Genomic DNA, 14,768 nt, shown 5'->3' with positions numbered 1-14,768 from the left:
GCATCCTCTAAAACCTTGCTGTGGGTTGATCTGTGAAGTCTGGAGCCACTTTTGGGGAGCAGGGACAGCAGGGATTTCCTTAGGACCAAATTGACTAGACACCTCTCACTAGCCAGGACTACTCAGGTCCTGACCTTGGAGGTGAGCATCGGATAAAACCAGTTTGGGAATAAATGGGAGCGTATTTCATGTTCTGAATCCATCTGGGTCCTGAGTTTGGGATTTACAAGTGATTCATCAGGAAATTGTTCAGAACTGATGGGATACTGACCGAAGGGCGTAGAGAGGAGGCTGTCCATCAATCCTAGGGAACCCCTGGAGTAGGCCGCTGGGCTAAGTCCCCACAAGCCTGTGCACCCCACACAGGAAGCAGGTTTTTTAAGTTTAGCCTACTCTGACATCTTACAATTAAACATTACCCCAAAACTGGCTTCAAGGACACACACACACACACACACACACACACACACACACACACACACACACAGTTGGGTTGAACCGCATGAAATTGCTGACATTCTTTTTTTTTAAAAAAAAAAAACAAAACCAGCAATTTCATAGAGTTCAGCCTAGAGTCTTAGGAAACTGAGTCTAACTGAGGTGACGTGGTCCACGAGGCCATGTTTGTAGGGTGCCGTTGCTTGAGTTTTATAAGGGGTCAGAGGATCAGATTCAGATAAGGGCTGGGCGGTGGTGTAGGGAGAGGGGATGGCATCAGCTCAGGGTGACGGGACTGTGGTGTGGGGAGAGGGGGTGGCATCAGCTCAGGGTGACGGGGCTGTGGGGAGAGGGGGTGGCATCAGCTCAGGGTGACGGGACTGTGGTGTGGGGAGAGGGGGTGGCATCTGCTCAGGGTGACGGGGCTGTGGGGAGAGGGGGTGGCATCAGCTCAGGGTGACGGGGCTGTGGGGAGAGGGGATGGCATCAGCTCAGGGTGATGGGACTGTGGTGTGGGGAGAGGGGATGGCATCAGCTCAGGGTGACAGGGCTGTGGTGTGGGGAGAGGGGATGGCATCAGCTCAGGGTGACGGGGCTGTGGAGAGAGGGGATGGCATCAGCTCAGGGTGACGGGGCTGTGGGGAGAGGGGGTGGCATCAGCTCAGGGTGACAGGGCTGTGGTGTGGGGAGAGGGGATGGCATCAGCTCAGGGTGACGGGGCTGTGGTGTGGGGAGAGGGGGTGGCATCAGCTCAGGGTGACGGGGCTGTGGTGTGGGGAGAGGGGATGGCATCAGCTCAGGGTGACAGGGCTGTGGTGTGGGGAGAGGGGATGGCATCAGCTCAGGGTGACAGGGCTGTGGTGTGGGGAGAGGGGATGGCATCAGCTCAGGGTGACAGGGCTGTGGTGTGGGGAGAGGGGATGGCATCAGCTCAGGGTGACGGGGCTGTGGGGAGAGGGGATGGCATCAGCTCAGGGTGATGGGACTGTGGTGTGGGGAGAGGGGATGGCATCTGCTCAGGGTGACGGGGCTGTGGGGAGAGGGGATGGCATCAGCTCAGGGTGACGGGGCTGTGGGGAGAGGGGATGGCATCAGCTCAGGGTGACGGGGCTGTGGGGAGAGGGGATGGCATCAGCTCAGGGTGACGGGGCTGTGGGGAGAGGGGATGGCATCAGCTCAGGGTGACGGGGCTGTAGAGAGAGGGGATGGCATCTGCTCAGGGTGACGGGGCTGTAGAGAGAGGGGGTGGCATCAGCTCAGGGTGACGGGACTGTGGAGAGAGGGGATGGCATCTGCTCAGGGTGACGGGGCTGTGGGGAGAGGGGATGGCATCAGCTCAGGGTGACGGGGCTGTGGGGAGAGGGGATGGCATCAGCTCAGGGTGACGGGGCTGTGGGGAGAGGGGATGGCATCAGCTCAGGGTGACGGGGCTGTGGGGAGAGGGGATGGCATCAGCTCAGGGTGACGGGACTGTGGAGAGAGGGGGTGGCATCAGCTCAGGGTGACGGGACTGTGGAGAGAGGGGATGGCATCTGCTCAGGGTGACGGGGCTGTGGGGAGAGGGGATGGCATCAGCTCAGGGTGACGGGGCTGTGGGGAGAGGGGATGGCATCAGCTCAGGGTGACGGGGCTGTGGGGAGAGGGGATGGCATCAGCTCAGGGTGACGGGGCTGTGGAGAGAGGGGATGGCATCTGCTCAGGGTGACGGGGCTGTGGGGAGAGGGGGTGGCATCAGCTCAGGGTGACGGGGCTGTAGAGAGAGGGGATGGCATCTGCTCAGGGTGACGGGGCTGTAGAGAGAGGGGGTGGCATCAGCTCAGGGTGACGGGACTGTGGAGAGAGGGGATGGCATCTGCTCAGGGTGACGGGGCTGTGGGGAGAGGGGATGGCATCAGCTCAGGGTGACGGGGCTGTGGGGAGAGGGGATGGCATCTGCTCAGGGTGACGGGACTGTGGGGAGAGGGGATGGCATCAGCTCAGGGTGACGGGGCTGTGGGGAGAGGGGATGGCATCAGCTCAGGGTGACGGGACTGTGGAGAGAGGGGGTGGCATCAGCTCAGGGTGACGGGACTGTGGAGAGAGGGGATGGCATCAGCTCAGGGTGACGGGGCTGTGGTGTGGGGAGAGGGGATGGCATCAGCTCAGGGTAACAGGGCTGTGGTGTGGGGAGAGGGGATGGCATCAGCTCAGGGTGACAAGGCTGTGGTGTGGAGAGAGGGGATGGCATCTGCTCAGGGTGACGGGGCTGTGGTGTGGGGAGAGGGGATGGCATCAGCTCAGGGTAACAGGGCTGTGGTGTGGGGAGAGGGGATGGCATCAGCTCAGGGTGACAAGGCTGTGGTGTGGAGAGAGGGGATGGCATCTGCTCAGGGTGACGGGGCTGTGGTGTGGGGAGAGGGGATGGCATCAGCTCAGGGTGACAGGGCTGTGGTGTGGGGAGAGGGGATGGCATCAGGTCAGGGTGACAGGGCTGTGGTGTGGAGAGAGGGGATGGCATCTGCTCAGGGTGACGGGGCTGTGGTGTGGGGAGAGGGGATGGCATCTGCTCAGGGTGACGGGGCTGTGGTGTGGAGAGAGGGGGTGGCATCAGCTCAGGGTGACAGGGCTGTGGTGTGGAGAGAGGGGATGGCATCCGCTCAGGGTAACAGGGCTGTAGAGAGAGGGGATGGCATCTGCTCAGGGTGACGGGGCTGTGGTGTGGGGAGAGGGGATGGCATCTGCTCAGGGTGACGGGGCTGTGGTGTGGGGAGAGGGGATGGCATCAGCTCAGGGTAACAGGGCTGTGGTGTGGGGAGAGGGGATGGCATCAGCTCAGGGTGACAAGGCTGTGGTGTGGAGAGAGGGGATGGCATCTGCTCAGGGTGACGGGGCTGTGGTGTGGGGAGAGGGGATGGCATCAGCTCAGGGTGACAGGGCTGTGGTGTGGGGAGAGGGGATGGCATCAGGTCAGGGTGACAGGGCTGTGGTGTGGAGAGAGGGGATGGCATCTGCTCAGGGTGACGGGGCTGTGGTGTGGGGAGAGGGGATGGCATCTGCTCAGGGTGGCGGGGCTGTGGTGTGGGGAGAGGGGGTGGCATCAGCTCAGGGTGACAGGGCTGTGGTGTGGGGAGAGGGGATGGCATCAGCTCAGGGTGGCGGGGCTGTGGTGTGGGGAGAGGGGATGGCATCAGCTCAGGGTGACAGGGCTGTGGTGTGGGGAGAGGGGATGGCATCAGCTCAGGGTGGCAGGGCTGTAGGGAGAGGGGATGGCATCAGCTCAGGGTGATGGGACTGTGGTGTGGGGAGAGGGGATGGCATCTGCTCAGGGTGACGGGGCTGTGGGGAGAGGGGGTGGCATCAGCTCAGGGTGACGGGGCTGTAGAGAGAGGGGATGGCATCTGCTCAGGATAAATGATACCATGGAGAGAGGTTTCACATGAATCCACTCAGCACACCTTTTGTAACAAGATCCAGATAGTAAGTGTTGCAGATGTTGCAGCTCACAGACTCTGTTGCAATGCTCGCCTCGCCAGGAGGACATAAAGGCGCCATAGACCACGTGGAAACAATGGGGTGGGGGTTCCAGTAGACCCTACTATGGACACTGAAATTTAAAGTTCATGCAATTTTCTTGTGTCATGAACTATAATTCTTCTTTTGATTTGTTTCAACCATTTAAAAATGTAACATTCTTAGCTGTCAGACCATACAAGTTAGGTGCAGGCCACAATTTGCCATCCCGAGGCCTTGATGAAGGGATTTAGAGCCGAGCCATTGGGGTGGCATTGAGATTCTGGGCCACTGAGAATAAATCTCTCTCCAAGGTGGTGGAGGGACAACATGGGCCAGCAACTGTTGACTTCTGCTAAACAGCGAAAGTGTAAGTCTGTCTTTATACCTGCTTTTAGAATAACGAGGATTTGCAGAACGCTCTGTGCAGGGGTGATATTCAGAACCTTTAACAATTGGTATGGATCCCAGCCATACACATCAGGGCAGCCATGTGTACATGCAGCTTCACTTCTGCCAGCACCTCAGTTAATCCCCCTGAGTAACCCCCTTTTATAGATGAGAAAACTGAGGTTTAGTAAAAGCCTGAGTAACTTGCTCACAATCACACATGTGGTTCCGTAACTAACCCTATCTCCCTCTGGGGCAGCCACCCAGCACCCTCCCCTCCGCGTGCTTGCCTCTAGCGCTCTCACTCCTTGGCAATACTGCAGAGTGGCTTTGAGCAATAAGCACACTCGCCATTTCACTCCAAATAAGGGTTTTCGGTGTGTTTTTTTGAGTTGCAGTTCCCCTATATAAAATGGGGATAATAATGCCTATCTGGTAGTTACAATATTTGTGAAAACCTAGACTAATACCTGGAAAATTATGAATGCATAAACAATAGCAACAACAACAATATATGAAATGATATATAATACTATTATATCATACGACAGATATGTTAATCCATTTTTTATCGCCACAGTCTCTTTTTCCATATGTTCACACACGTAGCCTGTCCATCCCCACTCTTGCTGGCCTGTACGTTGTTTGGCTTCGTTAGGATGTAAAAGGTTTTGGCTTTGATGTATTGTGTGGCATGGCAGGTAGGATAATGACTTCCAAAGATGTCTGTGCCCTAATTCCCCAAGTCGTGACTATGTGACCCCCACCTGGCAAAGAAGCCTTAATGTTGCAGAGGGAATAAAGACAGCTAACTATGGAGATTATTCCGTGTTATCCAAGTGAGCCTAGTGTGACCACCAGAGTCCTTATTAGTGGAAGAGGGAGGCAAAAGACAAGGTCAGAGTGATCTGACGGGAGAAGGACTCCCTCGCCCTGGCTGCCCTTGAAGATGGAGGAGGGGGCTTTGGGCCCCGAAATGCGGGCAGCTCTGAGGAGATGGAAAAGCCGGGGCACAGTCTCCCCTGGAGCCTCGAGAGGACCCGGCCCTGCTGAGACCTTGGCTTTATCCCTGTGAGACTGTGGGGTGACTTAAAGAATCATGAGATGAGAAATTTGTGTTTTATTATGCCACTAAGTTTGCAGAAATGTGACATAGCAGCAATAGGCAACTGAAACACATGCTGATATTAGAGTGTGGTGTCCAGGGTATAGATGTGTCCTTAATGTTTCCACGTTCCTAGCAGGACACTGCTCTGTGGTGACCACTCTCCAGTAACTCGGGGACCATGTGTCCCCCACTGTGCTGCAGCCAGTGCTGCGGAGAGCCTGCCAGGCAAGGCCCCTTGTGGGATTGATGGCCCCTGCTGTTGGGGGGGAGCAGATGACACGGGAAGAGGACACTCCAAACCTCACACAATAGGCTAACTGCAACATGCAGTGGTAAGAATTCACTCTGACTTGGAGCTTTTTTATTCCCTGAATCTTATGTCTGAAAACTAACTGTGGGCGACATAACCTCATCTCAGCAGAGTTCTCATTGATGTAAGACGCGTGATCCTGCCCGGGAGGAGCTGCCGTCTCCAGCGGTCCTGGGCCTTTGGTGCCTGTAACAGGAAGTGCCAGTTACATCTCTGCAGCAGGAAGAGTAGCTCAGAGTCTTGGGATGATCTGGACAGAAATGTTCAATGCCTGTCTCGTATATATTCAGCCCACGTCATCCATCTAGGCTCATTAAACCATTTTATTGCTCAGAAGCACCAAAGTACTTTTCCCCCCTAACAAGTTACATTTAAATATTTGCTTGTTTGTTTCACATCTGGCAAAAAACAAAACTTTTGTTCAGAGTTTGAGAAATCATCTCACTCTTGCCTTTCTTTTCCTGGAGGAATTGAGGGAGACAGGTGTTTGGAAAGGAGGTGAGGATGGCAGAAAGCCACAGGGAGGACGGGGCTGGCCTTGGTGTTCGCACACACAGCCTGAGTGCCAGGGCCTGGGGATGGTGCGGTCTGTGTGCGGTGCTACCTGACGTCACAGGTCATCTGTCCTCCTTCAGGGCATGGCCTGGCAGGCAGCTGTTTGCATCACTGGGCTGGGAGGAGGGTGGAACTTATATGCTTCTTTCTCTCCTCCTCCATATCCCCAAAGCCAGCCTTTGGCTCCCAGGGACGGCAAGGAAGCTGGCCCAGCCGCCTGTACCTGCAGCCACTCTGAGGCCCTCAGCCTGGCGGGCCCGCTCCCTGGCGGCAGGAGCAGGCATGCCTGTCACATAAACCGCGGAGCCTCCTTCCTCTCCGCCCCAGCTTGCCTGCCTGGAACAAACGGTCTGTGTGTCAGGGGCTGTGGGCACCGAGGCTGAGCCTGGGTCCTCACCCCAAGCCCAGCCCACTGCCCCGGACAAGGCTTGTTTGCTCCGCCCAGATGGGCCAGTACCCAGGCCTGGGAGCCAGTGGGGCTGAGGGAAGATGAAGTCTCCTCAAATGTTTTCTTACTCAGCACCTCGATTCTCAGACATCAGTATGTAACACCCGCCCCTCCGAATTTATTTAAAATCTACATTCCCTGCCCCATCCCCGGCGTCTCAGCAGGCAGGGACAGGATGGATGCAAAAATCTGGGCCCAGGTCCTAAAGTCTGTGAGCCACTCTGAGAAATGCTGACTTGGGATCTTTTGTTTTATAATGAGTTTCCTGGTTTCATAAAGACTGGAATGTACCAGGGAAAGGCTCCACATAGAACTCTGAGCCCTCAGGACAGCCTGCTGCCGGGTCACCTGGACGCTGTCTGCCAGAGGCCACTTGTGTGGCTGTGGCTGAAGGGGAAGGCCGGGGTGGGGGCGGGGGTGGAGGGGCAGGCCTTTACAGCTGGCTGATGGCCCAAGGAAGACAAGGGTAAAAAAAGTCTCCCACCTTCCCCCACCCGGCCAGTGGGCCTGGACCATGGCCCGGACACTGCAGGGAGGAGGGGACACAGGGCAGTGTCTCCTCAGAGGCCCCTCTATCCAGGTCAGGCCACTCTAGGCCACCACCACTGCGCAGATCGCCAGGATCCATCACTGCTTCGAGGGGTCTCTGCAGCCTTCGGCAGGAGAAGGGAAGACAGAAGGCCCAGAGACAGTTTGGTGGGGGGCGGCGGGGGGGCAAACAGCAATGGGGTGCATGTCATCGTGTCACTCAGTGTGTGCAGAGTGCAGGGAGATGGTCCAGGGCCCCCTGTGCAGGAGCCACAGCACCGACCTGCTCTCCCCACCCAGCCCCGCACACACTTCCACTTCTGTCGTCTTTTATTGCCCACAGGAGAGGCGTCATCGGGGCCTGGTCAGCTGCGACTATGAGCTGAACGGGGTGGCAGCTGTTTGCTGGGAGGCTGATGTGGATGGAGCTGCAGGTCCCACTGCCCCCACTGCCCACTGCCAGCCTCTCCCTCCGCCAGCAGTGCGGACTCCTGGCCCCGGCTGGCCCTCCTCCACTTCTGCCCTCCCACTCCCCCAGCAGCCCCACCCTTCAACCCGCCGGTCCCACTGTGGGCCTGCAACTCTCTCCGAGTCTCCTAGCAGAGGGACCCATGGCGAGGCCACGGGGAGAACGTGGCCTAGGGTGACTGGATGCGTGCCCTTCCAGGTGGCCCCGGCCCAGCCCTCCTGGTCAGTGGAGGAACGATTATTGAGCACCTTGGCCTGGCCAGGCCGAGTACTCCCCAGTGCCTCAGCCTACCCAAGTCTGTGGCAACCTTCAGCTAGGGACTCGTAGGGAGTGGGAGTGGCTACACCCTGCCTGCACGAAACCCGTGCACAGTTAGTACTGGGACTCTGTCCTGGAGCCCTGCTCCGTGCCCAGCTGGATGGACAGAGGGTGAAGGTCCAGTCCGATGTCAGCACACATGCCCCTGTGAGTTCCCTGAGTGGTGGGGGCAGGGCAATTCCTGTCAGGCTGGGACAGTGAGGGGTACGGCACAAGGGCACCTGCTAGCTTGTCCTTGATGGTGTTTTAGAAGAAGGCTGGTCCTCAGATCAAGCACAGCTTCTTTTCAGCCTTCCTCCTCCTCCTCTGAGGCCTTGCCTGTGGGCAGGTGTGGGTGTGGGATGCATGCCAGACTGCCCTGTCCTGACGCTAGGGCTCTTGGCACAATGCCGGGGAGGGTCAGACCACTGTCTCAGACCCGGGAGCTGTGAGGGCAGCTCTCAGGGATAGCACCCTGTGTGCACCTGCCCCGGCACCTGCTGAGGCCCCTGGGGCCCTCAGAGGTCTGTGCTTGGTCTGGTTGGAGCTCAACTAAACCAAGCACCCCTCCAGGTGCCCCGCAGGTCATGTCACCACTGGGATCATATGTCATGTTGGTCTGAAAATGAAGGGTGAAGAGTTCAAAGGCCACAGGGAGGGCCAGGTTTTGCAGGAATGAGGTGTGTGAAACACTGGGCCTTGTTTAGGAAGTGATCTCAGAGGGTCAGGGTCCTGTGCCATGATGGGGACCCGGCCACCTGTCTTGCCCCTGCCACTGGAGGCCGAGGTCTGAGGTGGCCTGAGGGAGGACGTGACTCAGAGAGGCCGCATGTGGGTGGAAACATCCAGCGGCCTGGATCAGGGTCTAAAAGGCATCACAGGGAAAGGCTACTATCAAATTTGTAATAAAAGTGAAAAAGAATTACTTTAAGTGGGGAAAGTAGCCCCAAATTACAACAATGTACCAGAGGGGAAGGAAATAAAGATCTTGCCAGCAGACAGCGGGCCACCCCTGGGTCATTCTCCAGCTTCTGGGTCAGGCTCACCCACTGTGGTGTCTGTCCCCCCTTCAGGTACCGTGTCGTGGTCTCGTACCCGCCCCAGAGCGAGGCAGAGATAGAGCTGAAGGAGGGAGACATTGTCTTTGTGCACAAGAAGCGTGAGGACGGCTGGTACAAGGGGACCCTGCAGAGGAACGGTCGCACGGGCCTCTTCCCGGGCAGCTTCGTCGAGAGCTTCTGAGGACAAACTCTCCACACTCCACTCACCAGGGAGGAAGGCCTTCCAGGAAGCCCAAGGTGCAAGGAGAGGGCCACCACTCCCCAAGGTCTCAGGTCCCTTCCAAGGCCCCTGCAGGGGTGTGGAGGTCGTGCTTTCACCCACAACCCACAACCGAGAGCACATCTTGGGGTTGTTCTTGGATGAGATGCCTGCCACCCCATGTGAACGGTAGAGAAGTGAGTTAGGAGGAGGAAGATGCTCCCTGAGTCCCCTAGGTGGCTCCCCGAGGTGGCTCCTGCAGGGCACAGATGTCTTCACAGGCTGTCTGGGCGGCGGGTGGGGTCCAGATTGCTTCATCGCTCTCTTTATACCTCAGTCGCCTGCCGCCTGCCCAGCCCCTGGGAAAGCCTGGCTGTGCGGCCTGTGGGGCCCCCCTAGCTCCCATGCTGGTCCCCGTCAGCACTGGGAACAGCACTTCTGTCGGCCACTGCCCTTCGCTTTGCTTCCTTCTCACATCTTTTTAATATAAAGCTATCAGACTTTATATATTTCTAATCGGTCATACATTGCCTATTTTCATACATCTGGTGCTGCCTTTTGTAATGACTTGGTTGAGTTTGAAAGAAAAAAAATGTCCGAGGAAACATCAAATGGGCATAATTTTTATATTTACTATATGAACTTTGGAGAATTTCGCAAAGCCCACCTTCTCAACACCACAATGCCCTGAACCACGGGGATAAGAGGGAATCCATTTAGGGGATTCAAGGGAGTTTGGAAAAAGCCAGTTTCTTTCAACCTTTACCAAAGCCCAAAGCTCTGTCTAGACATTGTAATTTTTACTCAAGAACATGCAACTTCAGGAAAAGTGGCTATAATCGCCTTTTGTGTGGCAATGAAAAGGACATGAAAGTGGACCCTACCCTGGAAAAGCGGAATTTCCCTCTTATTGCTTTAGCAAGAGTGACAACAATTCGTTTTATCAAACTATGATTTCTAACTATTGAAATGTGCAGTTTTTACCCCAGTTCAGATGTAAGCCTCCACAATTTATAAGACCTGGTGAAGGTCTTGCCTTTTTATAATATACTAGAGGCCCGGTGTACAAAATTCGTGCATGGAGGGGGGGGTTCCTCAGCCCGGCCTGCACTCTCTCCAATTTGGGACCCCTCGGGGGATGGCCAACTGCTGGTTTAAACTGGCAGTCAGACATCCCTCTCTCATTCCGGGATGGCTGGCTCCTAACTATTCGCCTGCCTGCCTGCCTGATTGCCCCTATCCCCTCTGCCTGCCTGCCTGATCACCCCTAACTCCTCTGCCTGCTGGCCTGATTGCCCCTACCTTGCCCCCCTGCCAGCCTGATCACCCCTACTTTGCCCCCCTGCTGGCCTGATTGCCCCTACTTTGTCCCCCCTGCCTGCCTGATCACCCCTACCTTGCCCCCCTGCTGGCCTGATCGCCCCTACTTTGTCCCCCCTGCCTGCCTGATCACCCCTACCTTGCCCCCCTGCTGGCCTGATCGCCCCTACTTTGTCCCCCCTGCCTGCCCGATCACCCCTAACCTCTCTGCCTGCCAGCCTGATCGCCCCTAACTGCCCTCCCCTGCCACCGTGATCTCACTCCTAACTGCTTTCCCCTGCTGGCCTGGTTGCCCCCAACTGCCTCTGCCTGCCTGATCGCCCCTAACTGCCCTCCCCTGCCGGCCTGATCTCACCTCCAACTGCCCTCCTCTGCCGGTCTGATCTCACCCCCCAACTGCCCTCCCCTGCCAGCCTGATTGCCCCTAACTGCCTCTGCCTCAGCCCCCACCACCATGGCTTTGTCCGGAAGGAAGTCAGATGTCTGGAAGATGGCTGGTTGACCCGGTCTAATTAGCATATTACCCTTTTATTAGTATAGATAGATTATATAGGATAGGATTGCTTAAATGGGGGAAAAGCCTTTTTCATCAGGAGAAGATGCTCTTGGCATACATAAACACATAATCCCTATATCTGGACTGATAGCCAGCCATATGCACTATACTGCCAAACCGGTCATTAAAAACTTGAATCACTTTCTTACATCTTACACCAAACAGCTATTGTCCTTAAAACTCCTCCTCAGCCCCCACCTCAGGTTCTGCCTTCGCAGTTCACTCAGAGTAGGTTCTGATTGATTAATTTCTATCCCAGTCAGTGTCAAAAGCTCTGCCTCCTAGGCAGCCATTGGCTCCTCGCATTTCACTCAGATTTGGTTCTGATTGGTCGGTTTCTATGCCAGTCAGCATCTCAGGGCCTGTCTCCAGGCCTGATCATAGAGGCGGGGCTGATCAGCAGCTGCCCCAGGCTGCTGGCAAGTGGGCTGAACTGACCTCTGGGAAAGAGAGAGAAGCTTGGCTGACCTCTGGGAAAGAGAGAGAGGCTTGGCTCCGTGCCTTGCCAGCAGCCGCTGTCACTGCTGATCAGCCCTGCCTTTCTCTCTCTCTCTGAGAGATCAGCAGTGCTATGCTCACCTGCTGTGCACACAACCTGGTGTTCAGTCGAGCCTTCGGTCATTTGGATGTTACGACCCTGTCTCTTTATATATATAGATAACTGCTTCATTGTCAGGCAGTGTGAACCTGGTCTAGAGACTGGAGGTCCATGGGGTAGCCGGAGTGAGTCCTCTGCAGATGGGGGGCTGGGAGCTGGGAGGGGTCGGGGGAGAGGTGGAAGGGAAGCTCCGACCCTGGGCCCCCACAGGTGGGGTCCAGGACACAGCTCATCTCCACAGATGCTGCCTCCCAGAGCTCTGTCACAAGGCAGTCTTGTTTTCAAGAGACTCACACCTTAGGAATACATTCTTATCTGTTCAGAGTCACAACTTGTAAACTCTCTCTATACATTTTTACAGATCACTCAGGTTCAAATTAGGCTGAGTAAATTAGCTCTCCCTGATTTTTAGGGATGCAACAAAATCCAGAAACCCATTCCCTCGCCTGGAGTGATGCCTCTGAAATACAAACACTTATTTTCAGAGTTCCTATTTGGGGATGTGACTGGGATATTTGTTACTGCCAGGTGGCTACCATGCTGGTGGCAATGTTCCTATAGAAAGGCTCATTTCCTTGCTTGTAATAGGTTGAATAGGCTTGAGAAAGTTCTTCTAAATCAAGGAAATAAATGCAGTTTAAATACAGGGATCCCTTGGCTCAAGTTAATGGCAACCATCAGTTGCCAACTTAGTTGCCTACCTTGCACATCAATCATGTGCATGCTTAAAATCATGTCATTGCCAAAAACATGCTGACTGAGACAGGTATTCTCCACTGAAACCAGAACTAACTCAAATTCCCACATAATAAGAAGAGGCTAAAAAAACAAACAAACAAAAAAAACTGACAGCAGTTCTCATGCAACAGAATAGACTAACTTGGACCTTCTTTCCTTTCCTGCCACCACCCATACGGTGCTCTGGTTGATAGAAGTGCTGAGCAGCTCAGTGACTGTGGGGGAAGCAGCAGCCATGGGGTCAGCACCCCTCACAGCAGGCATCAGTTTGCAAGGCATCAGCTGGCTCAGCTTGAGGCTGAGTTAGGGGTGGCCATTGGAACTGACTTGAGAAGTAATGCCCCCCAGCCAGGCATCCTCAGGAGGGGCTCTCAGGGCAAATGCTGGGCACTCAGAGGGCAGGAAGGTGCACCACAAGCCCCATGCTTTAGGCTGAGTGTTTTCAAACATGTTCAGTCAGACCCATCAGCCTTCATGACCATTTAACCCACAGACAAGAGCGGGAGCAAGCTTAGACCCTTCCTTCAGGCCATCTTGCCTCAAAGGACACACTCCTTCTGTTTTCTAAGGTGAAACAACACCTTGTCTGAAACCCTTACATTCCCTCCTGGCCCAGGGACTTACTCAACTTGGGTGCACAGTGGCATTTGGCAGCCAAGGTGACTTGCTTTGAGGAGCACAGTGGAGTCCACAGCCACCACTGAGGGAGGTCACCGAGGTGATGGGGACATTGGGCCACCAGAGGACCATGGGAGGGATGTGGTGAGCCAGAGCTGGACAAGAGCCCCCTGATTCTAGTGCACCAAATAAGCTCAGTGGCCCAGCTGGGAATGATTTGTACTTTGCACAATTCACACACACACACACCCTAATGGTTTTGTTATACACAAATGTCAGTGTGTGACTTCGGAAGAATTTACAGTGATGACAAACTATGATGCTGTGTTTCTGAGTCTTTAAATAAAAAATGGACATGGAGAGGTCTTGTGTCTGGGTGGTAGGAACAGCAAGGGTGAGGCATGGGCCGAGAGGGCCTGAGCAGAAACACCAGCTTGGTAGGGGAACTGAGCAGGCACCACCTGTGTCCCCACTGGTGCACACTCCTGTCACCTCAGAGTGCTCCCTGGTGGGAGACATGGGGTCTGTGTCAGGGTCGGGGGTTGCTGAGGAGACAGAGGGCATCAGACAGCCGACCAAGCACACATGCCAGAGAACCACTGGCTGGGTGGCGAGAATCGAGCCACAGGCTGGCTGGGCATAAAGGACACCAGCTCCTCCAGGGCTTGTGTGCCTGACAGGTCTGCTCCTGTGACTTCCTGCAGGTGTCTCACATTCCTTTTTTGTGGGAAAGCTTTTCATGTCAGTAGTTATTCAGGTTCCTGGCAACCAGGAGTGGCTGGTATTGACCTCCCAGATAGGAGTGGCTAGTGCTGATCTCCCAGACCAGCACTCTCACCACCCTGCTCTTGTCTGTCTGGCCCTTGGGGTGCCTGGGCTTTCTGCATCACAGGGTAGAGGGTGCCTCGAAGCCACCAACAGGAGGGACTTGAATGACTGCCAACCTCCAGAAAGGTGGGCCTGACCCAAATCGTCCAGACAGACTATTGCTGGGCTGAGAGCTGATACGTCAGGTGTTTTCTGAAATAGGCTTTCTCTGCCTGCTCAGGCACAGAAGTGCCTACATTCTTTGACTATCATATATATGCTTGAGCTGGAAAGAAGCTTAGCAAAGAACCATTTCACTCTTCTGTAAAAATTCAATGAACTTGTACAAGACCAGATAACGTATCATGAGATCATGAGTTATGGGTGAGGAGGATGGTGAGAAAGGAAGCATACCACAGGCTCACCTCCTCTCCCAACAAGACTGGTGAAAGATGCTCTTACCCTCACTTGCTACATGAGCAATCAAGATTAGAAGAGGTTGAATTAATTGCTCCAGATCACATAGTTCATGGGATTCAAGTTCAAGTCTACTTCTCCAAGTGCAAAGCTGGGTGCTAAACCTATGCTCTCTGTAGAGATAATATATCAAGCATGGGTACATGAGCAGGGCCAGAGGGCACATGGACAGTGCCTGTCACAGTCTGACAGGACAGGGTGCCTGGCAGGCCAGCCCAGCAAGTCTGACTCTAGAGATGGACATGGTAGCTCCTCGGGGCCTGATGCCATTTTACATTCAAATCCCTTAACACACTCCCCGTGTTCGGAATCCATACTAATGAAACAGACAGGACCCATTTCCCTCTGCTGTTCTAACACCT

At 55.1% G+C, this 14,768-nt stretch overlaps 1 protein-coding gene across 1 annotated transcript in view; it reads left to right on the top strand.

The window, feature by feature from the left end:
• SH3RF3 (SH3 domain containing ring finger 3) overlaps positions 1 to 9,274 on the top strand; it is a 289,194-nt gene extending 279,920 nt beyond the window's left edge. Inside the window, exon 10 of the mRNA XM_008154106.3 lies at positions 9,106 to 9,274. Coding sequence (XP_008152328.2) covers positions 9,106 to 9,274 — 169 coding nt within the window. The remainder of the gene's footprint in view (positions 1 to 9,105) is intronic.
• Positions 9,275 to 14,768: the final 5,494 nt, after the last annotated feature.

This window comes from Eptesicus fuscus, chromosome 9, assembly GCF_027574615.1.
Source record: "Eptesicus fuscus isolate TK198812 chromosome 9, DD_ASM_mEF_20220401, whole genome shotgun sequence".
Lineage (NCBI taxonomy): Eukaryota > Metazoa > Chordata > Mammalia > Chiroptera > Vespertilionidae > Eptesicus > Eptesicus fuscus.
Note: the sequence above shows the minus strand (reverse complement) of the source record. Positions and strands in the feature narration are given on the sequence as shown.